The sequence below is a fragment of the Oryzias melastigma genome, linkage group LG22 (genome assembly GCF_002922805.2).
Source record: "Oryzias melastigma strain HK-1 linkage group LG22, ASM292280v2, whole genome shotgun sequence".
Taxonomy (NCBI): Eukaryota; Metazoa; Chordata; class Actinopteri; order Beloniformes; family Adrianichthyidae; genus Oryzias; species Oryzias melastigma.
In genome coordinates, this window is record NC_050533.1 from 11,972,389 (window position 1) to 11,996,205 (window position 23,817).

The 23,817-nt window shown below is 38.7% G+C and overlaps 1 protein-coding gene across 11 annotated transcripts in view; it reads left to right on the forward strand.

Moving 5' to 3' along the window:
* rnf144aa (ring finger protein 144aa) overlaps positions 1–23,817 on the forward strand; it is a 132,036-nt gene that overhangs the window by 7,284 nt on the left and 100,935 nt on the right. For 9 of the 11 annotated variants that reach the window (XR_002918949.2, XM_036209847.1, XM_024269456.2 and 6 more), the window contains 6 exons: positions 11,768–11,918; positions 14,479–14,583; positions 15,679–15,739; positions 17,118–17,334; positions 18,055–18,202; positions 18,518–18,607. Coding sequence is in view for 10 of the 11 variants with exons in the window: in XM_036209847.1 (XP_036065740.1) it covers positions 11,784–11,918; positions 14,479–14,583; positions 15,679–15,739; positions 17,118–17,334; positions 18,055–18,202; positions 18,518–18,607 (756 nt within the window). In the remaining variant the exon portion in view is untranslated. Of the gene's footprint in view, positions 1–11,767; positions 11,919–14,478; positions 14,584–15,678; positions 15,740–17,117; positions 17,335–18,054; positions 18,203–18,517; positions 18,608–21,550; positions 21,570–21,608; positions 23,608–23,817 lie in introns of those variants that run through there. The other 2 variants (XM_024269449.2, XM_024269543.2) reach the window with 2 other exon arrangements.

Below are 23,817 nucleotides of genomic sequence, written 5' to 3' on the forward strand. Positions count from 1 at the left end.
AAATTAAAAAAATACCTAAAGCATCTTAAAAATTGTCTTCAAATAATTTTTGCTTTTATATTGCTCCACAGTGTCTCTTCTTTTGGAGATTTCTAAAACTACTGAAAATTACCGTTCCAAAAAATTGTATTCCAGTTTATCAAGGAGTGTCCAACTCTTGTGAAAGGCTTTCCTTTCTGTTGAGGGTACACAAATACCCATATTCGTTTCAAGGTCTTTGGGCATTTTTTTGGTGGTGTTGTTTTTAAAACTTTTTTTTTCTGCGGATATTGGACAGCATAGAACCTTAAGCTCCGTTCTGCTTATGTTTGGTATTTCTCAAAGCTTTGAAACAGATTGTATGTGTTCTGCGTATCTCAAAGTCTCAAAATCTTTTCCATCAGACTCGGATATCTTGATGAGTTCATTTATGGAGGACTTTAAGGGAGTTGGTTGCACCAGAGTGAGCAGGAGGAGATTTATTCTGATATTTGGTGGGTAGATGTCAAACCCTACGCCCCTTTGAAGAAGTCGTTTTTCTTTCTACTCCCTTCCATCTCCGTTTTGGTGCCCGTGAACAGGATGCCGGATCATTTGGGTTTCCTCCCGAGTCAGCCTTTGACGACAGCAGCTCGTCCGTTGGCAGCGAGGAATGTTAGTCCTGTCAGGAGGGGAGGGGTGGTGCAGGGTAGCGAGCCGGAGACAAAACACTGTTGTGCTGCAGCGTGCGCACAAGGAAGGCCCTTATGGGACCCAGATCCTGGAATGACACCAACTCCATACTGTTGTTTTGTCTGCAGAGCTGTAACTGAGTGACTGTAGGGAATAGCTGGGTTCACGGTGGGTAAGATCTGACAGATTCCACGCTCCAGAGCGTCTCTACTCCCCGAAAAAATAAAGCGACTACAACATTCGCACTTTACCGCCGTCTCTATAACATTTAAGTGATTAAAGTGTAATAAGAGGATAAGAATGAGCGTCAGTCGAGGTTGGTTAAGGCTAATGTGAACAGGCACTCTGTCAGTTGTGGTTATTCTGTTTTTCTTTTGAGCTTGTTGCATATTTAACTGTCATGTTGTGAGATGGCTGTAACTGTGGGGCATTTGACACTTCGGTGGAGTGTTTTGTTTACTTCTTCTCGTCTTTTCTGCTTTACATTTGGTGTTTGGTTGTTAATGAAAATACTAAAAATGCAACACTACGCTTTCTTCACAATTCGGTTCAGACCTTGAATGTTTTGTCACGATCTTGTTTTATTTAGTATTTTTGTATTAGAAAACAAAAAAGAAACATGAAAAATGTCAGAAAAAGCTTTTTTTCAGTTTTCTAATAAGCAAGTAACAATGAAGAAAAACCTTTCAGTTGGCTAATGCTAAGTAAACCTACAATAATGCAATAAAACGGTCAATAACATCTTTCTTAAGTTTTGCACAACAGCAGTTTGAAACTTTCAACAAAGACCTAATGGTATGCAATTGTGATACAACGATTCACTTTCCCCATAATTTGGTTTAATGTTGTAACAAATGTTTTGGTTTTAAACCGAGAATTTAAACCAAGAAGATACAAGTGCTTAAGTTGAGATGCTTTCACTCTAGGATGGTTTCATTGGTTCATATGGGATGGCTTATTAGCTTCACTGATAGATTTAAAAAAAAATAATACATTTTTGTTTCTATGTTTTTCTTTCTTTCTCACAAGTGGTTAACTACCTAAAAAATGTCTGGAGTTCCGACAACTGCTCACTTGGATCCAATAAACAAGTCCTCATCAGGAAGTAAATGAAACACAATGGTAGAAACTTGCAACTCGCGCTACCCTTCCTACTTTAATGGAATTATAAGCAACTCCACCTTCTTACTAAGTGTATACCTTAAAGACCTAAAACATTTTCTTGCTTAACCTCTTAGGTCTCGAGCTTGTCGGGGTTGTCTACATACGTACAGTTCCGCACACAACTCGGATGCAAATTTTGACTATTGCTGCTCTACAAGAACTATGTCCCCAAATACGACATTTTTATTTTTTTTTATTTTATTTTTATATTTTGGCTAAAAACTGCATACATACAATTAAAAGAGCACTGGGAACCCTTTTAGAATAGATTAAAAGATGATCGGATTGGTTGTATAATTCTGGCAGCATGTTTTATGTCAATGCAAAAGCATCACCATCTTTTGATTTGATACCGCTCTTTGTTCCAGGGAAAAAGCAGTGAACATTCAAGCAAACTGTACCAGAGTCTGTTTACACCAAGACCAATGAAATGTAACGGGGTTGTTTCATTTTAACCAAGTGTTCATTCATTTTGTTAGTTTGTTTCTTTGGTTTTGACCAGGTCCAGGTTTTATTTGTTTGGTTCAGTTGGTAATGTCCACTCATTTTTACATTTCTCATGCATTTAACTAAAGTCTAGTTAGACGACAGTTCAAATTCCCTCCATTAGCAAATAATGTTTTGACAGCTTCTCTCCCCTTTTAGCTCCGATTCAAAATCTAGGAACCTACAGAACCGCCAGTGTGGTATCACAGTGAGCGTCCAACATCATGAAGCAGCGAGAACTTGACAGCAGAGTTGACCTTTTGCCCCGGCTCTATGCATCTGTCAATAGAAATGGGCTCGTCGTGGAACTCCTGTCATCTTCGCTTAGACTGGGAGACGATGACGTGCGCCGAGACGAGAACAAGCTTGTAATGAACTTGTGCCAAGTCTCATTTGAAGTTCACGGCAAACTGAGGGGGGACGGTTTCTTACGGCTTTTATGTCGTTCCATTTTCAGACGGTTGTAACAACCACCTCTTACAACAAACTGCTGTTTAATGTTCCATTTGCCTCTGATGCTGTAAAACAGCCTCATTTCTAATGGAAAAATAAATGCATCGGGCTTAGCGCCATAGTCAATGTTCGCCAACATTGACTTTTGAGAAGAAAACAGGCTTTAACTTTAAAAAATGCTGTCAAAGCTTTTACTGGGTAATGATTCGCCAATGCTGCTGCATCTATTCACAGACACTTTTTCTTTCTACTGAGGATGAGTTGAGCCACTTTTTCTTCACTTCCTCTTTCTTTTTTTGTTTTGTCACACTTGTGTAAAACCGTTTCCCCTTGAGTAACTTCTCTTACTTCCATCATGTTTTAGTTTGATTGCTTTTACATTTTATGGACTTCTCTTTTGTAAAATAAAGGTAAAAACCTTAAAAGAAATGTAACAAACCGTATGTTTGTATCTGGTTGTGAAAGACTGTAAAGGTTTGGGGTTCCATGATGCTGAAAGTATGTTCGAAAAAGAATGGCTGAGTTGATCCTCATTTCCTAAAATCAAAGTTTATTGGGTACAGATACTTCTAGCGTGGGTCACTTTGGTCTGTATGATAGTCTGGTTCATTTGGACAAGTATGAAAGCTCACCTGAACATTGACGTTGATTTGACAAACCTACCAAAACAAAACCTGTAGTGTGGAATTAGATCCACATATCTTTGTTTTTGTTTTTTTGAATTTCTAAATGTAATAGTCATAGTAAGAACAAGACTGGCTAATTGTTTTTCTTGGTACTATTGCTGCCCTCAAACAAGCAAGTGTAACTGTAGGTCCTCTGGTCTGCTCCTAAAAGTGCAGTGTGAAAACAAACCAAACCTGAAGGAGAAGGAACTTTTTTTTGTCTCCTGGAGTTTTCAGACATATAAGGGCTCCTATGGTAGCATAGATCTTCTTAACAACGACAGTCCTTTTTTCTTATGGTACGTTCACACCGGGCTTGGAAGCGGCTACTTCCAATTAAAAGTTGATGTAAACGCGCACGTTTATGCGCATTTTGGGCTTATGCATTTAAGATTCTCGTATTCAAGTAGTGTGGCAAAATATTGATATTGTGATATATCACGATATTTATCTCTGTGATTGATTTTTTTTATGAATTCTTACCAATTATCGTTTTTTTGTTTTTTTTGAAGAGGCTGTAAACATTATTCCGTCATCCTTTGGTGAGATGTTCCTTTGGTGTTTGATGGGGGCGTGCGTTGCAAGACTGGCTTTTGTGGGCACCAATGTGCCTGTCAGCTACCTGAATTATTTCATTTTTGTTCTGTTGTTTACAACAATTTTGCACCAAGTAGTGGCATGGCTGTTCATGTTTACTATTCCTAACACTGGATTTTACAGATAATTCAAATTCAGTTGGTGCTAATTCTTGTCAAATACATAATATTACTGATTTCAGCAATGTTGCACAAAAGTGTCTATTATTTGTTGCACAAAATAAGACAAATTGTTTATTATGACTGTGTTCAAGGCAAGCTAAGAAATAAATAGCTATATATATTCTCCTAAAAAAAATTCTGTTTTTGCCAATTATCGTGATATTATCGATATTGTGAGCCATATATCATGTATCACATTGTATTGTGAGGTATCCAGTGATTCCCAGCCCTAATTCAAGTGTTACACAAGTTTCTAAGTCCATTATCAGGCTCTATGTACAAAGTGTACAGCCATTGAACATGCGTTAAAATTTAAACCAGTTGAAGTTTGACCAATCAGGGACTAGGTTTTGGTAGTGACTAGCATCCTTTTCAATACATAGAAATACCAACCATTCAAAAATTTATCATGAAGAAGAAATTAATATTTGTGGATTGTGTCTGGGTGAAATTATATAACACCAAGTCTTTCATATAGTGCTCCAACTGTGAGTACACGAGCTAGTATCAGGTAGCGACAGTCCAGTGTGAAAACCATATACTAAAAATGCATTCAAGAATGCCCGTTCAGTGTATTCTTGAACGTGTATTACATTTCCTTATAGACTGTATTTTGTACATAGAAATTCATGTGGACCACACCTGCATTCAAAACCTTAGCTGTTTGGTATACAGGTATCAAGTTATCTAACAGAGAAACAACCAGTGGACCTTAAATAAAAAAAAGAGGCTTTGACTGTAAGCCTAAATTAGCAGGATTTCCTTTTCTGAGTTTAAGTCATTGTTAGCAGACTAAGAAAAATTGCTGAATATTATATTTCTGGACCATAACGTTTAGGTGCACCTAAAACATCTGTCTGAATGTTTTGGTTTGACGTTGGTAAGCTACAAAACTGGACCACTTATAGAATTATCATATCATAGTCGGGAACTTGATGGAGTGATGCACACAGTTATAATAAAGTGAAAGAATAAGAGTATTGTCTTGTATTTGTTCTGTTACAACTGAACAAAAGTGAATGTTATTGTCAATAAAGTTGGACTTATGTGTTGATTTTTCCCTCTGCAATACATAACTTATACAGAAAAAAGGATAATAACACAGTTTATTGGAGTACCTCTCTGACCAATCACTTGCCTCTTGGCTTAGCTAGGCGTTCTGGTTAATGTAGTCATACTAAGTTATCTGACTTTTTGGTTTTGCCTAATACGTCCTAAAATCCGATACTCCTTATGGTCCAAAAATACAGTATTTCTTGCTTTGAAATGACATAACGTTTGCAGTTTTTTATTTGGCACTAAAGTTAGCTGCAGCTGTGACCTTCTCGAGTTACAAATGCAGCTTCTCTGCAGCATCCATCAGTCTGATGTTTTAACCTCTCAAACGTCTTCTCTAAGACGTCCCCTTAGCGTCCAGGTCAAACCGTGAGCGTCTTCTCTGTCCAAAGAAAAGCCTGAGCTCTCTAAAGGGATCTGAATTTAGGTTAGAATAACAGACAGGTTCATCTGGATCATTGCTCAGCACAGAATGGCTGAGGTGTGGTTTCATGTTCTAATTCAAGCTATGGCCTGCATAAGCCCATGACCTACATTCTGTCCTTATTGTTCTCAGAATGGAAGATAGCTTCAGCTGGATGAAGACAAATTTGTCAAATGTCGGTTACGGATGTTATAAAAAACACCTCATGTAGATTATTTTCATTTAAAACTAAAGACCAAATGTATTTTATTGTTATTTTTGGCTTGCAACTGTTTTTGTTGTGACTTTTTTTATTTCTTTGGATTTTAAGTTGTATTTTTGAATATTGTTGGTTGGCTAAACCAATCAGAAGACAGCACCATTACTTTATTTGCCTACTCTTATAAGAAGCACAGTCGATGAAAAATCTGTATTCAAAATTATGTAAAATATCAGCCGCACAATAACCATTAAGCGCGATAAAAAAGACATTAAATCAAAGATAAGTACTTTATTAACTGGGTTCACAGTAATTCTTGAACTTGGGTGTGATGTGCTACACGTTAGCCACGTCATAGTATTGACAGTACCTGTAACTCCCAACCTTGTTTGCAACATGTAAAAAACAGCCTGATACCACTAAAACAAATGTTACTGTGACCACGATAACTCCCAAACTTGTCAGTAACACATAGCTAAAAACACAGACAGACTCCACTATATGTTAGAAGTTTCAGTGTTTTGATAATAGTGTTTGCAACAAATTAAAAACCGGATGGATGCTGGTAAAACAAACATTACTGTGTCCAAGCTAACACCCAGGCTTGTTGGTAAGGCCATGTCACAGATGAAAACTGGTCATATGTGAATATACGTGGAAAATTTTGAAAAATTCTGGTCTTTATGAATTTTTTTCATAGATGTATCCCAATTGAATCACGTTAAAACCACGGAATAGGTACGACTTTGACTTTGCTGCTGGGAAGCTCCGTGTAAAGGGCTCAGTGCACGTCCAGAGTCTCATCCCCATTCACCCAACTGGGCCCCTGGCCCTAAACATTTTGTACGGCTCAAAACCGGATTTGCATAAATCTGTCGATGTCCTCAACAGAATGACAAATGCAAGAGCCACTAACTTTTATGAAGTACATATATCACGCATGTATCGCGAAATAACTAAATTGCATTCATGGACGATGTGCTAATTGAGCGTAGCAGTAGTGTGACACGGCCTTAACATGAAGCAAAAAACGCAGATACCACTACACGCTAGCCACATTAGCGTGTTTACAATAACACCTTGAACTAAAAAAAAAACAGGTCGACATTTGACAGAATGCCGTCAAAATTGCTTCGACATCAGTAAACACAACTAGAATTTATCCATATACAAGCCACATAAAAGTTGAGCCTTTCAGGTGCGAAAAGAACGAAAACCATTTCTATGAGGTTATTTGTTAAAATGCTAAAGAAAAAAATAATCACAAGTTCCTTTGATCTTTCAAGAATAGAAATGTGTTTTTATGAAGCTTTCTGTTCCTCTTAAATGGTTTTGTTTAGTTTAAAAGGAAGCATATTTAGGAAAAAACTTCGGTCTAAAATGACATTTTCCTTTAAGTATAATTATTCATACATACCCCTCTTGGATTCGACACTTCCATTATGAGGAGGTAAAAACTGCTTTTAACAAGAGCCATTTTTCTTATCAGCCAGATAGAAGACTTATTTTTTTCTCTGCAACCTTTCGTTTTTTCACATCCTTTCTTTGCTGCAGTTGGAAATTAGAGGCCTCACTAATTGGTCACGAGCTTCGTGGTCGAGGAGGAGGTGAAGGGAGGAACAAACTCCCTGTTTGTTACAAAACTGGAATGTAAAAATCGGCCACTTCTTTGACTATTAAACCTTTTATTTTTTAGCTAAATTTCACTTCTTCAGACATTTAATCACCCCTCTTGAATGTTGCGTCGTTTTTCATTAGTACTCATGATTTAATCAATTATCTCAAATTATGTAAAGCATTAGTTGTTTGTCTTGTGTCTCCCCAAGTAGATCATCACTTTTTGTCCTTTTTTTTGCTCCGTATTTGGATGAGAATGTTCTTTTCTCGCCTCCGGCAGCTTCTTGCCATTTTAGTGAAACACAAACTCGATGGTGTCAAACGTCTCTTCCAGCTCGCCTCGCTGGATGCGAAGAGCGCGATCTTACGCAACGGCGAGATGTGACATTATGTAATTGACACAGACTCCTGAAACGGCCGACTCAGGTGAAAATGGAGAGCGGCGCTCGGGTCTTGCATTGTTTCTGCGCGTCCATTAGCAGAGAAACCCGATCCTCCTGCGCAGAGAGCTGTGTTGTGGCTGTTATGTTGAACTAACAGGTGAAGATGGGAAAGAAACCACAAAGGTTGAGCATTATGGGTAATATCCAGATCTTTTCCTGACATTATTTTTAGCCATTGTGGTTGGCACTGTTGGGAGCAGTCAGATGGCTCGCCAGGAGAGCTGTTTGGTTTTGTTTGTTTGGTGTTTTTTAAAATAATCTAGCTTAGTCATCACATTTGGAATCACTGTTGTGGGTCCAACATATCTATTCAATTAGTTTTTATCAAACACACTCAGATGTTGACATTTTTTGTTCTAATGTGTATTTTTCTCTTTCAATTTAGGAAATAAAAGGAAAGAACAAAAATGTATTCATAAAATACAACAAAATCTACAACATCATTTTGGTTATCATACAATATTTTCTTTATTTGATTAGTCAGCACTATTTTTGCTGCTTTTATTTTATTTTATTTTTTTTATGTTTTTATTATAAAAAAAAGCAGCACATGTTCAAATGACATCAAGATTAAGTTTGTAGCACAAAGTATGTCTGGTCTAAACGCTTAGTCTAGTTTTTCAATAAAGTTTTCTCAATAAATCAAAACAGTCAATAAAATCTTTTTGTTTGTTTGTTTAATGCGTTTTTTGTGTTTTGATTGAAGAATATGGGTTTTCTTCCCATATTCGTTTGTCCGACTTTTTCAAACTGTATTTCATTTAATACTAATTAACTGCAAGTAAACAAAAACAATGCATCTTTATCTATTAGTCAATTGACCATCCTACCATAATCAATAGTGTGGATGTCCCCAACACTGTTCCTAATTGAAAAAAAAAATAATTAATTATAGCGTTTATTCCTCATTTCTCACAAAACAACCTGTCAAGTTTGATTTTGTTTTTAATCAAAAGTGAAATTTCCTTCTTAAGTGTCAGAAAAGGGTAACCTTTTTAAAAAAATTAACCCAATTTGTTTCTCACTGTTTTATTTTCTCATTAAGTTACTGTTTGAAGTTGTAAAATAAGGCTTAAATGATTAGAATAGGACTTTTTTTCTGGTAAAAACTACACAAAAGCTTTTATTTTGAAGTGAAACGTCTTTCATGAAGTTTTTGTTTTTGTGATGTTGGTGATTCCTTCTCAGTTATTTTAGTTAGTTATTTTAGCATTTAATTCGATAGAAATTCAAACGTAATATTAACAGAAATATTTTTTTTTATCAAAAGTGAAAGACTTCATGAATATTTTTGAATATTTTTGCTTCATTCGGACTCAAACTGATCTATTTTCTTGTCTTTCTTTCTTGTTTTGACTTTTTCACACTTGTCATTAACCCTTTAACAGCTGAGGCGTCTCTGGTGACGCTTAAACACAAAACAATTAATGTACGTTGATCGTGTTAACAATTGAAAAATTACAGTAAATCAAAGAACATAAACACTTGAGGTCCGCTCTAAAGGGTTAAGATTCTCCTGATTGATCTGTTCATTTAACACAACTCCTCAATATCTTGTCAGAAAACTGTTTTATCAGCTGAAAAGGGGTTTAAGGTTGTGTTCCGACTGGACAAATCCAGAGCACATTTTCTGTCTGAATTCACCCAAGTGCACCAAGAACCTCTTGGGCCAATCTTTCCAACTGGTTTCGGTAAGTTTCCAATTGGTCTGAGCTCCTTATTCTGAATACACTCCGTGCTCGGAGTGGAACAATTGGGCCAAAACAGCCACCGTAGCCGGGCATTATGGGATTTAAACAGAGAGCCGCGGGAAAACGTGGAAAAACAATGCAACAGCAACTCGTTGAAATGAATCATGGCTTCTCACACTGTTTTCCTGACAACCTAAATGTCATAAACAATTATCAGCGTACGATCATAGCCGACGTCTCCTTAGCAACTGTCTTGCAGCATGCTTCAGCCTACTAAAGTGTTGTACATACCGTTCCCCAAAAATGGTTGCAAAGCTTAGGACTTCCATCATTCTTTCTCTCATTGCTTTGTCCAACCCTTGTATGTCCTGGCCAATGAGTGAAGAGATCTATAGTCACATTGTTTTGTTCACACGCTGATTAACGGCAGTCTGAATACAGACCAGACGGAAGGTGTCGATCTTGACTAACGGACTTCTCTAGTCTGAATACTCCCTAAGGTTTTCTCTGGTTGCCATGTGAAGATTTCCCTAAAAATAAACCTTTTACGTTAATCTGCATTCAGCCGTTTGATTCTTTAATGACTCGTGAGTTTTTTTGTGCCACCTCTACAGCTGATCATAGAGAGGATGTCATCGTAGAAATGATGCAGTCAGATGACAGCAGCATCGAAGGTTTCGATTGGCTTGTATATCATTTTCCCGCTCGGTGAAAAAGATTCATGGATATATGGAAGATGAGTTTTTGAACTTCCTGCACCGCACACAGACCGCACATGAGTTCGCAGAGCTGGGGTGTGAACTTTTGAACCCCCCCATTAAAATGTTTTTCCCCTGCTGTTCTTTTCTGCCACCAGGCAGCCACACGTGGAGCCAAGCTGCCACCAATGAAACCCAGCTCCAAACGCACCTTTTTTTTCTGAGATATCCATGCTCCCACCCCTCCTAACACAAACCTTACTCCCAAATTCTCAGCCTGTTGCTAAGCAGCAGAGGCAGAGCTCGACGGGGTCGACGGCGCGAGCACAGGAGCACTTCCTGTAAACAGCGGCGCGGCTGCTCTTTGCTCTCAGCTGCAGAGACAAGACGGCCTAAAATAAACTGTTCCGGCTCTCAGCAAACACATAGAGAGGCCCGCTGGATGAGGACGGCAGACGCTCTACGCCTTCACCAAGAAACAATTGCTCTGAAAATCCTTTAAAAAAAAACAGGTTCTGTTCATTTAGTTTGATGCCGTCAACAATATCTGGCTTAATAAATGTTTTTATCACAAAATAAATGACAAATTATACGAAAAATGAATCCAGCCAAACTTTGACGGTTGCTCCTCCCACAAGCGGCCGGGGCGTCAAGGCTATAAGCAGTAAAAGAGCAGTGGCAGACGTGAATTTGACGCGCAGATTGCGTCCGGTGTGAATGCAGCTTTACTCAATCTACTTGTCTGAATAACCTCTATTGCTCTGATACCTTTTTAATGTAACGTGTTCTTGATAATCCACATTTTTTTTTTCATTATATTGTTACTTCGGTGCTCAAACCCGACTTCCAGGTTGTGAGCAAAGTTGAAGAAGTGTAATCAGTGGAGATCTCCTAGTTACACTTCCAGCCTAAAGTGAGTCACGTGGGGATCCTGCTTTAACCCTTTAACACTGGAGATGTCACAGGTAACACCAAAATATCACGCGCTCCTTGAAACACAGTAACTCTTTGATCATTTACGCAATTAACATATTTACAACAGATAAAAACGCATACAAATTTTACATTTACGCACAGTTGCTTCTCTCTGATTCAGAATCCGTTGGAACTGCGTTACCGGTCAAAGAGTTATGGTCATTCAAAGAACATTGACGCTTGAGCTCGGGTGTTAAAGGGTTAAGGTGGGTATTCTACACCAGTGGGGTATCTACCCCTGACTCAGCACCCGGCTTGCTAGGCATTTGGTTGAAGTTGCAACTCCCAGGCTAAATAATCCTTCAGGAAGACAACTAACTGAATCCAAATTGTCAAAAAGAATACATTTTTTTTTTTTTTTTTACATGTGAACCCCTTTCCAGTAGGAATTCAGTGTTAAGCTTCCTGTTTGTGTGTCATTTTGTTGTGTAATTACGGAAACAGACGGTTCGTTCCTCCACGCTAACTTTCCTCTGCGACGTTGCAGCTCGGTGGTGGTGAAGATGACCACGGCGCGATACCGCCCCACGTGGGAGCTGGCCGTCGACCCCTTGGTCTCCTGCAAACTGTGCCTTGGAGAGTTCCCGCTGGAGCAGATGACCACCATCACACAGTGCCAATGTGTCTTCTGTACGCTGGTGAGTTTTTGCCCTCCGCCAACAGCAACAGACTTTATTTTTCCTTCTTTTTTTTTTTTTTTTTCCAAGCTGTCAACATAACTTGCCGGTTTCCACCAGCGCCAGTGTGTACAAAACACTAATTTCGCTGTGAAGCAGGAAAGGGGAAGTATGCAAGCAGGATTTATATGATGAAACTAGAACCCAGAACTTTCCGTAACACTTCTGAATCAGTAAAAGACGGCAGTCACCGTTTGTTGCCATAGCAGTCGGTCCGGAAATGAAGAAACTAAGGTTATGTCTCAAACCCCTGAAAGCCAGTATAGTGCAGGACAATCAAATACTCTGGATTTGAATGCATTTCAGGCACACACTCACTAGGGAACGATACAAAAACTCGGTGCCAAGTTTGTACCAGCACAGACGTATACGATAGCGCTGGGAATCACTGGGTACCTCACGATACGATACGATACGCGATACATGGCTCACGATATCGATAATATCGCGATACTTCGATAATTGGTAAAAATCCTCTCTAATTACTAGCATTATATAGAAGAACATGTTTTTGGGGAGAATATATCCACATTTATCTTTTTTAGCTTAAACTCAATCATAATAAACAACTTTTCTTATTTTGTGCAACAAATTATACACACTTTTGTACAACATTGCTGAAATCAGTAATACTGTCTTTGACAAACATTGGCAACAACTGAATTGGAATTATCTGTCAAATTCAATGTTAACAATAGTAAACATGATCAGCAGTGACACTACTTAGTGTAAAATTGTTGTAAACAACACAACAAAAATTAAATAAGTCAAGTGGCGACAGCTATCTACCTCCACAAGAACATCACACCAAAGTATGACGAATATGTTTTACAGCCTCTCTCAAAATTGACCTAATTTTTTGTGCACTTTTCCCTCACTTGAAAAGCATCCAAAAATAAAGGCTGATTTACTCAGACTGTCACTTAAGATTATTTTTCCAATCTTTATCATTTTTCTATTTGGTCAGTCAGCAGTCAATTGGTAAAAACCTTAAAACACACATAATAATGGCAATAAATATAATTTTAAGTGCTTCAATTAATTAACAACATCCCTAATTTTACAGTGAATTCATGTACTTTGTATTATTTAAGAATTACTTTAAATTAACATTAGCAACAAGTAATTACATTGTTTGAAAACGTCACATTATAAATTTAGCAAAATTACACCGTACACCAGCAGGTTAAACATTGAAGTGCATGAAAACAAAAATTCCGACCGGTACCTGAAGTACACACAAACAACTGCGAAGCGCGCTCCCAGTTCCCACAGCAAACAAGAAGCAAGTGATCGCAGTCATTCTAGCGCTCAGACAAAGTCACTTCTTACCGGCTGGATATCCTACAGATGGAGGATAAATGTTTACAGGTAGACATGCTTCACACATTCGCTAAAGAGCCTGTATCTCACCATTGCTTCTCCCGAATGAGCGCGTGCGTCGCTGTTAAAAGTCCGAACCATCGCCCCCATCTGCGCAATAGTTCCGGCACGCGACTCAGACGCTCACCAACAGCCTCTTTTTTGTGTCTTATTGCAGTGGTTCAAGCATGGGATAATGCCCAACAAAGTGTGGATTATCAGAAATTAACGCACTTTGCGAAAACAACCGTTTGCGTTTGAAGGTTCCACGCCGTAGATTAATTTCTGATAATCCACACTTCGCAGGGCATTATCACGTTTCTACCATGGTCTCTTACAAAAGAAACTATGAATCCACTGATGATGATTTTAAACATCTACTTTCTTTTCAAGGTTAAATAGAATGCATTGTGGTCTATATTCACCAATCAAGAGAGTATAGATGCACACTGGTTTTTCGCAAAGACTTCTTGCTTTCCAAGGCACTGGTCTTGAAATTGTGGATTTGGGGACTTCAACAAAATGGCAATACCCTATAAAGTGCACTAAACGGGAAGTAGTGAGTGAGTTGGGACACAACAATGACTGCCAAGAATAGCTGCCATTTCCTTCAACACAATCTGTTTGACGACAGCGAGACCTGAAGTTTAACTCGTTCTGACCAAAGATAAACACCATTCCAAGCTGATCTTTGATTACATAACTTAGAGACAATATTTATGTGTTTATCCCTCGTTTAGTTTATAAATCAAACCATTAACAGTCTTTTAATTAATCCAACTTTCTAGAACAATTGGCTGCTACAGCTGCACCAAGAAAACAGTCGTTTCTATGGTAACGGTTGGATTTATCAGAGGTTTATGGGGTCTGGGGAGTGTTGTTTTTTTGTTTGTTTTTTTACCCCTTCGTTTTTTATATGAATTACCGTCACCAATATGGAGGGGTAAACATCACAGCTCGAGCTTGTTTTAAGGTCGATATTCCACGTAGGAATTGGACATGGATTCACCCGCATGCTGGACATTATATCATCGGCTCCGAAATCATCCCAACAGAAGATCTGCGAAGCTCCCAGATGCCCCTGCCATCCAGACAACTGCTCATATGTACAAGCCCAAAAAATACCTGAGCTTTAATGCTCTTTTTCTTTTCCCTTTAGTGCCTGAAGCAGTATGTGGAGCTCCTCATTAAAGAAGGCCTTGAAACTGCAATTAGCTGTCCGGACTCTGCCTGTCCCAAAAGAGGACACTTGCAAGAAAACGAGGTAAAGCTAAAGGATGGTTGATGATCATCACGTTGAGTTGTAGTGGCGTTCCCTGCTTTTAATGTCAAGAGCAGAATTTTAGCTTTAATTTTTTTATTCTCTCACATACTAAGATTGCTCAATAAGAGCAGCAGCAGCTTCCATAAATAACTCTTCATCGTCACAGCGTCTTGGCTCATGCTAATGTTTTCACAGAGCCGTGCAAACGCAGCATTATCACCTAACTTTGGCAAACATAGACAGTGAAGCTCATTTCTTGTGTGCTTTGAATTTTTATTTCACACTATATATAGTATAAATTTTGAAACGTATGACTGAGGTTAATAATTCCTGTCGCATGTGGGGCTGTAGCTTAAAAAAAAGCAACTGAAAGGTCAAGAAAATCACTTTTTCTCTGTCATTTTCACTTTTATGCCCCAAAGAAATGAAGAAATGTTATTTCATGAGGATTTTAAGGCTAATCTGACTCTAATACACCTCTTACACCAGGAATTTCTTTTTTTATTTAACCTTTATTTTACTAAGAAGTCCCATTGAGATGAGATCTCTTTTTCAAGGCAGACATCAAATTAAATGTTTGTTTAAATCGATTGCTTGATAGTCTTCAGTTTAAGGAGTCGCTGGATTCTCAGGTACACCGGACAGGTCGTATGTGTGCTCAGAAACACAGACACGATGTGATTAATTTCAATAAGAGTAGCGCTGGGCGATACGGAAAATCACCATCTAAACTATTTTATTTCACAGTAACGATTTATATCACGATCTACCACTATAAGGTATATTTTCAGTTTATTCTCTTAAAAAAATGACAAAAAATTCATTGCTTGTTTTTCTTTGACTTTATTATTAAGGGACATTTAACTGAATAGTTACAGATGAGAAAAATACATTTTAGTCCTGAAAAATATATCAAATGAGAACAGCTGTGGCTGACTTACACAGTAGCCTTAAAATTTGTTAAAAATGTGTGTGTAGCTCTTTGAACAACCACAGATCCTTCAAGAGGAGCCTTGTTTACAATGTTGAATTAATCAGATGTGTACTGGTGGGAGTTTTCTGTTTCTGACTTCCAGTTCTCCTTCCTCTCTGTAGATCGAGTGCATGGTGGCCACAGACATGATGCAGAGGTACAAGAAGCTCCAGTTTGAAAGGGGTGAGTGGAGGCAAAAGCTGCTAGCTGCGTCACCGGTAGCTCCGGAGTTGTCAAGTGGGTGGCCTCGGATGCCTCATACACGTGGGCCCGTTTGTCCTGAGGAGACACTATTTTTTTATTTACTGACTCACAGAAAGGACGAGGACCTTTTGTCTGGTAGGGGATAGCGTCACCGCTGCAGGTTTTGTCCGCCGTCGACTGCTTTTCGTTTTATGAAGGATCAATGGAAAGAGGCGACACTGAATTAGGGCAGACACAAACGATTATTTTAATAGTCGACTAATCACTGATTATTGTTTCAGTCAACTAATCAGGTTGTAAAACACACATCTCAACATTAGCTTTAAACTTGAAGTGTTTAAGCTATATGCTAACTTAAAAATAGACAATTTGGACAATAGTTTATTAAACCTTTATTGAATCATACAGCTTCTTTCCTTGATTTATTTCTTGCATTAATACAACTATTAAATTACTCATTAATTATTTCAACAGTCGACATAATGGTGACTAATCGACTATTAAATTAGTCGTCATCTATTTTAATAGTCGACAATTAATAATTGACTATTAAATTAGTTGTTAACTATTTTGTCAACTATATTAATAATCGCCATAATCATAAATAGTCGACTATTAAATTAGTCCTCAACTATTTTAGTCGTGAGTTATTGACTAATCGTGGTTGTCCTACACAGAAACAACCTTAATTCTATCCCTGTTTTACCTCCAAAAAAAACACAACAGTTGAAGATAGATGCTCGCATTGCAAACTCAGTGGTTAGTTTTTAACTTGGACGTCCTCACTGTGATCTCGGCTCCCTAAAATCTGAATAAAAAGCCTCACGAGCTCCAGGCAGGAGGACAGTTGAACGCACAGATGGAGCTTTTTGTTTTTATTTTTTTTCATGCTAACCCTCTTTCCTGCAGATCCTCTACCCACACAAAAGACTCGTCTTAAGGGCACAAATCCAATCCAAACACAAGCAGCACACATGCAGATTCAGCGTTTAATCCTGCAGATTCTGTGTCAGGTTAATTTTCTGAGCAGGAAGCAGCTTTTTAGAGATTTTAGGAAACTGATCTTTTGGAAATGTTGTCAATCAGCTAAAACCTTCACAGATACGTTTGTTTCCTGAAAACTTATATGAGTACTTTTATCGAGTATCAATGCAATAATGAAAATACTCGTTTTTTGTGGTCTTCTTACAAATTATTTTCAATCTTTATTTATAAAGAAACAAACGTACAGTATAAGCCATTTCTTTAAAAGACAGCATCATATGTGCTAAACTGAAATTACAACATTTGTATTTAGTTTTGAATGAAATTGATCCAAACTAAATCCAAACTTTTCTTTGTTCTTCTGTTCCACCAGAGGTTCTTCTGGACCCGTGCCGGACATGGTGCCCGTCTTCCTCCTGTCAAGCCGTCTGCCAGCTGAAGGAGGTGGACTCTCCCGCCCTGCCACAGTTGGTCAGATGTTCCGTCTGCACGCTGGAGTTCTGCTCGGCGTGTAAGGCCAACTGGCACCCGGGCCAGGCCTGCCAGGAGAGCAACCTGCCCATAACTTCCTTCCTGCCGGGAGAAAACAGGTTTGGCTTCTTTGGGTTCACTTGAATTCATTCAAAGTAACAAAACCGATCGAAGGAGTTGATCACGGAGTTAAGCAGAACTCTAAACCCGTTTGTCTTTCCGGGGCAGATGAGGTCCCGTCAGCGTTTGTAGCTGACCTGCTTCTCTGCCATATCCTCTTACTGTGGAAATGACATTAGCCCCACACGGGGTCACGCAGGGAGGCGTCAATGAGAGGAGGAGCCAGCACTTACAAACACAAAGTTTGCTGTGTTCAACAGAAACAAAATTTAAGAAGTAAAACGTATGAGTGGGTCACCATAAAAGAAAAAAATCATGTCTGGAAAAAAAGATTTATTTGAAAGAAAAAGTAAAAAGTTTGAGAAAAAAATTCTGAAAAGGAAGTCCAAATTTTACCAAATTGTGAGAAAAGCTCAGTATTTTACAAGATTAAAATAGTAAAATCAGAAAAAGATTTTTAAATATTACAATAATAAATATGTATAATTCTGAAATCTTAAATTATATGGTTAATGTTTGACTGTGTTTTGAAGATTTTAAAAGCCTAAATTTAATACTTTATTTTCAAAAAAGCACGACTAAAATTCATGTTTGAAACCGTTTAAAAATTGAAAATCAATTATTTTTCTTTTAGAGATGAAGCATAAAGTATCAGAAAGTATTGAGACGTTGCAGCCGCACTGTTTGTCTGACTCCTGTACGTGACCTTTGCCCTCCAGCTCCTTCTACAAGACGGAGGAGGACGACGCGCCCATCAAGCGCTGCCCCAAGTGCAAAGTGTACATCGAGAGGGACGAGGGCTGCGCTCAGATGATGTGCAAGAACTGCAAACACGCCTTCTGCTGGTACTGTCTGGAGTCCCTGGATGTGAGTGCAACCCTCTTCCCTTCATCATTAAGAGTTTCAAAATATTCTTGGAAATCTTTCGTCGCTCCTTAGTGGAACGTCTGACTCAACCTTGAGCTTTATGAGAACAGGAAAGCTGATTTATGGCGCCATTTTTCTGCCAAAGTCTGGTGAGAACTGACAGCTGAGGCTGGATAAGAGTGACTTATGAGCGGCGCCGTGTTATGTAACCAGACCGCACAGGTCTTATTTTGAAAAAGAGCAATTTAGTGGGAACAACCACCCACCGCTCGCTCTCTGCTCCCGCTAAAGCTTTGATGTGTTCGCTCGCCGCAGGACGACTTCCTGCTCATCCACTACGACAAAGGACCCTGCAGGAACAAGCTGGGACACTCCAGGGCGTCCGTTATCTGGCACAGAACGCAGGTGAGAGCGTCCCGCCGCACGTGAGAACTCCTCCTCCTCCTTTTGCTGACCACGTGAACCCCCCCGCCTCCCCGATACTCGCCGTTTGTGGTTGGTTTGTTTCAGAGCAGCATCTGCTCGCCGTCCTGCTTTTCCCAACTCTGCCTGTTCTTCATGAAGTTTACATAACGGCCAGAATCCCAAAGCTTTTGGTTTGTGAGGAAAGAAAGAAATCGACCCAGTTTTTGTTTATTTATTTATTTATTTAAAGCAGTCCTTTTGAGTCACCAAGGAGATAAACTTTAGCAACAAAATATCAAAATGCAAAAACAAACACAGACATAAGACTTAATAAACACAAGGAAGAAAATATGTACTTTTAAGTACAGATTTCTATTAAATATAACAATTTAATTAACATGTTTAATACAATAAACAAATGATAGTGTCAAATTTAACAGTTTTGATGCAATCTTTATGAAATAAAATAATTAGTTCAGAAATATCAATAATTTCAGATTAACGTGAATTTTAACGTGTTTAAGCATCTAAGCAATGAAGCTCAACGAAGATCAGGAATTTAGGGAAAAACTGCAACATAAAAGGGTAAAGAAAGGAAGAGAGGAAGGAAAGGAAAATGGAAGGCTAGAAGGAACAAAGGAAAGACGGTGAGTAAGGAAGGAAGTAAAGATGGAAGGAAGGAAAAGATGGTGAGGACAGATGGAAAGAAAGAAAAAAGTAAGTAAAGTGGACAAAAGGAAAAAAGGAAGGCATAGAACGGAGGAAAGAAAGAAGGTACCAAGATGGAAAAGAAGAAAAAGGAGAAAAAGATGGTTAAAAAAAGTAAGGGAAGACAGAAGGGAAGGAAGAAGTGACAGGAATTAAAGATGGAAAGAAGGAAGGAAAGACGGTAAAAAAGAAGGAACGAAGGAACAAGAAAAGAAATGGTAAAAGAAGGGAAAAAAGGAAGTAACAGAAGGAGAAAAGGAAGAAGTGAAAGGAATTAAAGACTGAAGGAAAGACGGAAAGAAATAAGACGGCAGAAAAGAAGGAATGAGGAAAAGACGGTTAAAAAAAGGAAGGAGAAGTGAAAGGAATTAAAGATGGAAACAAGAAAGGAAAAACATTAAGAAAGAAGGCAGCAAGATGGAAGGAACATGGAAAAGATGGTAAAAAGGAAGGAGAAAAGGAAGAAGTAAGAACGAATTAGACTGAAAGAAAGATGGAAAGAGGAAAGGAAAGACAGAAGGCAGCAGGAAAGAAGACGGGAGGAAATGAGGAACGAGGGACAGATGGTTAAAAAGTAAGGGAAGAAGTAAAGAAAGAAGAAAAGTCTATTGAAAACAAGGAAAAAAGGAAGGAAAGACTTCATAGAAGGAAGAAAGTAAAGATGGAAGAAAAGGAAAGACTGTGGGAAAGAGTTTGAGTTTCCCTCAACTCAAGGTAAAGAGATGGAATGATGAAAAGACGGAAGGAATGGAGAAGAGGAGGAAGATGGTATAGAAGGAAGAAAAGGTGTCAATAAAGGAAAGTAAGGAAGGACGGAAGATAAAAAGGAAGGAAAAGAGGCATGGAAAGGACCTGAAGGAATGAAAGAAAGAAACGAGGGAGAAAGAAGGAGGGAAGAGAAGAAGGAACACCCATCCCTTTCTCCAGACCATCTCTGACGGTGTTCCGGTGGAATACCACGGCATTCCCAGGACAGGAGCTGTAACTCCTCCTTCATGTCTGGGTTTGGTTGGACAGGAAGTCCATCTGTTTGTCCCCACACATTCTCCCCGCCTCATACGCCCCCACGCTTTAAAAAAAACTTTATTTCTTCATTCAGAGAACAGCCTTCATCTGTTTTTCCCGTCAAACATTAGAGTTTCATCGACGAGGCGTTCATGAAAGCCGGAGCGCCGTTCATTTTAGCCCGTGTCCGGCGTCAGCAAACACGCTGGCATCTTCACAGGGAAACGCTGAGTCATACGACTGCAGTTCAGCTGGTGGAGGCGGGATAATTCCTGTCTTTTGTGTTCTTTCTTTCCCACGTTTCTTTTTTCCTACAGTTTTACATCTAAAATAGCCTCCTTTTCCCTTCGGCGTGGACAAACCACTTCCTGGCGCTTTTTCCTCCTCAGTTTAGCTTATTTGCTTAAAGCAGGAAAGACGTTGCATTTCAAAAACCTCCCCTCCTGTCCTTACAAATGGAGGAAACAGCAAAAAAAAAAAACCCCTGTTACATATGACTGCTGTTTATCACATCCATATGGCTGAAGGGGGATGTGCTGGTCTCTGACGCCACCATGTGGCGAAACAAGGGAACAGCACCTTCAATCAAAAAAGCAACCAAAACATTTTTTACACTTAAATAAAAGAAAATAAATTGTTTGTTTTTTTTTGTTGCAAAAATATATTTATATAGATAAAAAAATAATTTATCTTTTGTGGTTTGCATTGAATCTTTTGTGTATTTTTTCTTTATACTGTACAAAATATGCAAATATTGTATTGTTTCGTTAAAATATTTTAATAAAATCTTTGTTAAAGAATCCTAAATTTATTTTAAAAAATTAGAGGGGAAAATATAAGGAAAAAACGCAAATTCAATACTTTTAAAAATATAATTATGGTGCCCTGACCTCTAGTGGTAGACATGTAATATTGCAACTTCATATTTTCATTTTTTCTTTTATGATAATTAATTATTACAAATACATTATTTATTTAGCTATACATTGTGTTCATTTGTTATTTTTGATTTATTTAAAGCAACAAACAAAGAAAGCAATACACAGTCAAGAACAGAAATATAATTAATTAATAATTTACACACAAATATGCAGAAACACAAGAACAGTTCAAGCTGTATGAGGTTAGTGTTCTTTAGCTGAGCGGAGCCTTTCAGTCTTTAAGTTTAATATTTGTTAAGTGTTGGGCTGAACAATAAAGTTTTTTTGTATGAGATGTTTACATTTTTAGTGAAACCCAAAACTTTTGGACCACCCCAACCCAAACGTCGTCTCTTTGCGCCTGGCAGGTTGTGGGCATCTTCGCCGGTTTCGGCCTGCTCCTGCTCGTCGCCTCACCGTTCCTCCTCCTGGCCACGCCCATCGTCCTCTGCTGCAAGTGCAAGTGCAGCAAAGGCGACGACGACCCGCTCCCGACCTAAGCCGCGGAGTCAAACTCCACTGGTTTCTAGCCGCGTCATGGATGGGCCATCGTCATCATCTTCTTCTGTCCGGTTCTTTTCTGTTCCCATCCTCCTCCTGCTTCAAGTGACCTCCACATTTTTAGGCCACGCCCACAGCTTTGGGATCCATTTACTCTGCATGAGGAGGACATGAGAGACGATCCAGATGTAAAGAGAGCGGCAGGAGCGGTAAGGAGGCTGATGAAACCGGACTCCTAGCTGCGTCACGAGACGCTTTTTGGGGGGAAAAACAAAAAACTTTTTGAAATGCTCCCCGGGAGCTTCTGGGAAAAGAGGGAGGAGCTTCTATCGCCATGATTATTCGCCGTAAACAACAAAGCTTTTCCACCAACACTAAACTCTGTAGCTGTACAGGTTCAGCGGTAGCAGGAGAGAGTCGCATGTTCGGTGTGAACTCCACACAAACACACACACAGAAACACACACAGCATGGTGTGTTAGTCGGGCCTTCAGCTGAGGGGGCGGGACGGCTTCAATGTACAGCACGCCCTCTTGATGATGTCAATGTTTTATAATCCCGCGCTTTAAATAGACCCGTGCTCTGAGTGTTGTCACTTGTTTCTCCGCTGATGAACGGGGGAGCCACTTAAAAAAACCCGTTTTTATTTCTGTTTATGCAAAAAGTTTTGTTTATCTTTGCTCCACTTAACCACATTATTCAGTTCTTGAGTGGCACTTAAAAAAAGCATCAACTCATAAAGGGATTTTGGGGAATCCTGTTTAAAAGCTGAAAGAAAAATAAAATTTCAAATAAAGTTCAGCCAATCAAACAGCCTTAAATGCAGAAAAGCCCAAACAGTCTCACACTAATAAACCCAGGGAGACCGTGGTTAAAAGTATCCTCAGTGTTATGATGTCACTGTTTAAAACGCCATAAAGGTTATAAAAGCTAAACAAAATATTGTTTCTTTTTTCTGATGAATTTGATTTTTTTTTTCCCAAGATCTGATTAACATCAGCAAATATCACACTAAACTCCAAACCCCTTATCATGATCACACCTCCTAATTTTTTAGGCCACTCCCCCTTTGATTGAAAACTTGCATTAAATGGTCACAGCTGTTTTGTTTGTAAGCAAAACTTTCTTTTTTTTTTGCTGTAAAGACGTCCAAAAAAAAGTCAACATTAATGAATGTTCCGTGTTTGGGTATCGAAAACTGTTCTGTGAAACTTTATCTATGCAAGTTTGTACATCAACGTTTCTATAGTGATCTGGAGCTGCAGAATGTCTATATTAGCTTTATTTTGAAGGGAAATTCCAGCCCTGTTTTCCTCTTTTATTTGACATGTTTTGGTTCAATCAGACAAAAAAAAAGTGAAATGTTTAAATGCAAAAATTGAAATCACAAAATGGACACAGCCATTCAAAACTGGTTAAAACAGAAAAAAAATCCGAAAAAGCTTTTATTTTTAGGCTTTCATTTTGAAAACTCACTAAATCCCAGCGGGAAAAAATGCCACTTTGTTGCATTGACAGTGAATTAAATTCATCCTGATTGCAGCTCTGTGATACTGGAACACAGTCAGTGCAGTAACTCCACTCTGCCACTAGGGGCTCTCTAACTTTAGCTTTCACTGAAAAAACAAAGAAGAAATTCACCTTTTGAAATTAGTTTTTTGTTCCTAAGTGTCAGTAAAAATGTAAAAGTTGGACAACATTCTGCTTCAAACGATCTTTCTTCACACAAACCTCTTTATACTTTCATTGCTGCGAGGTTTTTAACGCAAACTTTTTTTCCTTTTTTCTTAAAGTTATTTGGATAAACGGTGGAAACAGAATTCCACCTTTTCATTTTTTTTTAAATAAAGCCATTATATTTCTTCATTTCAAGGTTTGATTTTTTTTTGGGTTTCCATGTAGCATTGTTCACGTGTCAAAAATTGCCAAAATGGCCGCTCGGGTAGCTAGCACGAGAGTTATTTTGCACCTCCGGGCTTTACAGGCTCCATGTACCTTGTGCTGCTTTCACTGACCTAAGTACAAGAAGCATGATGGGTAAATATGAAGCTCCTACGTTTGTCCCTTAGCTTCTTC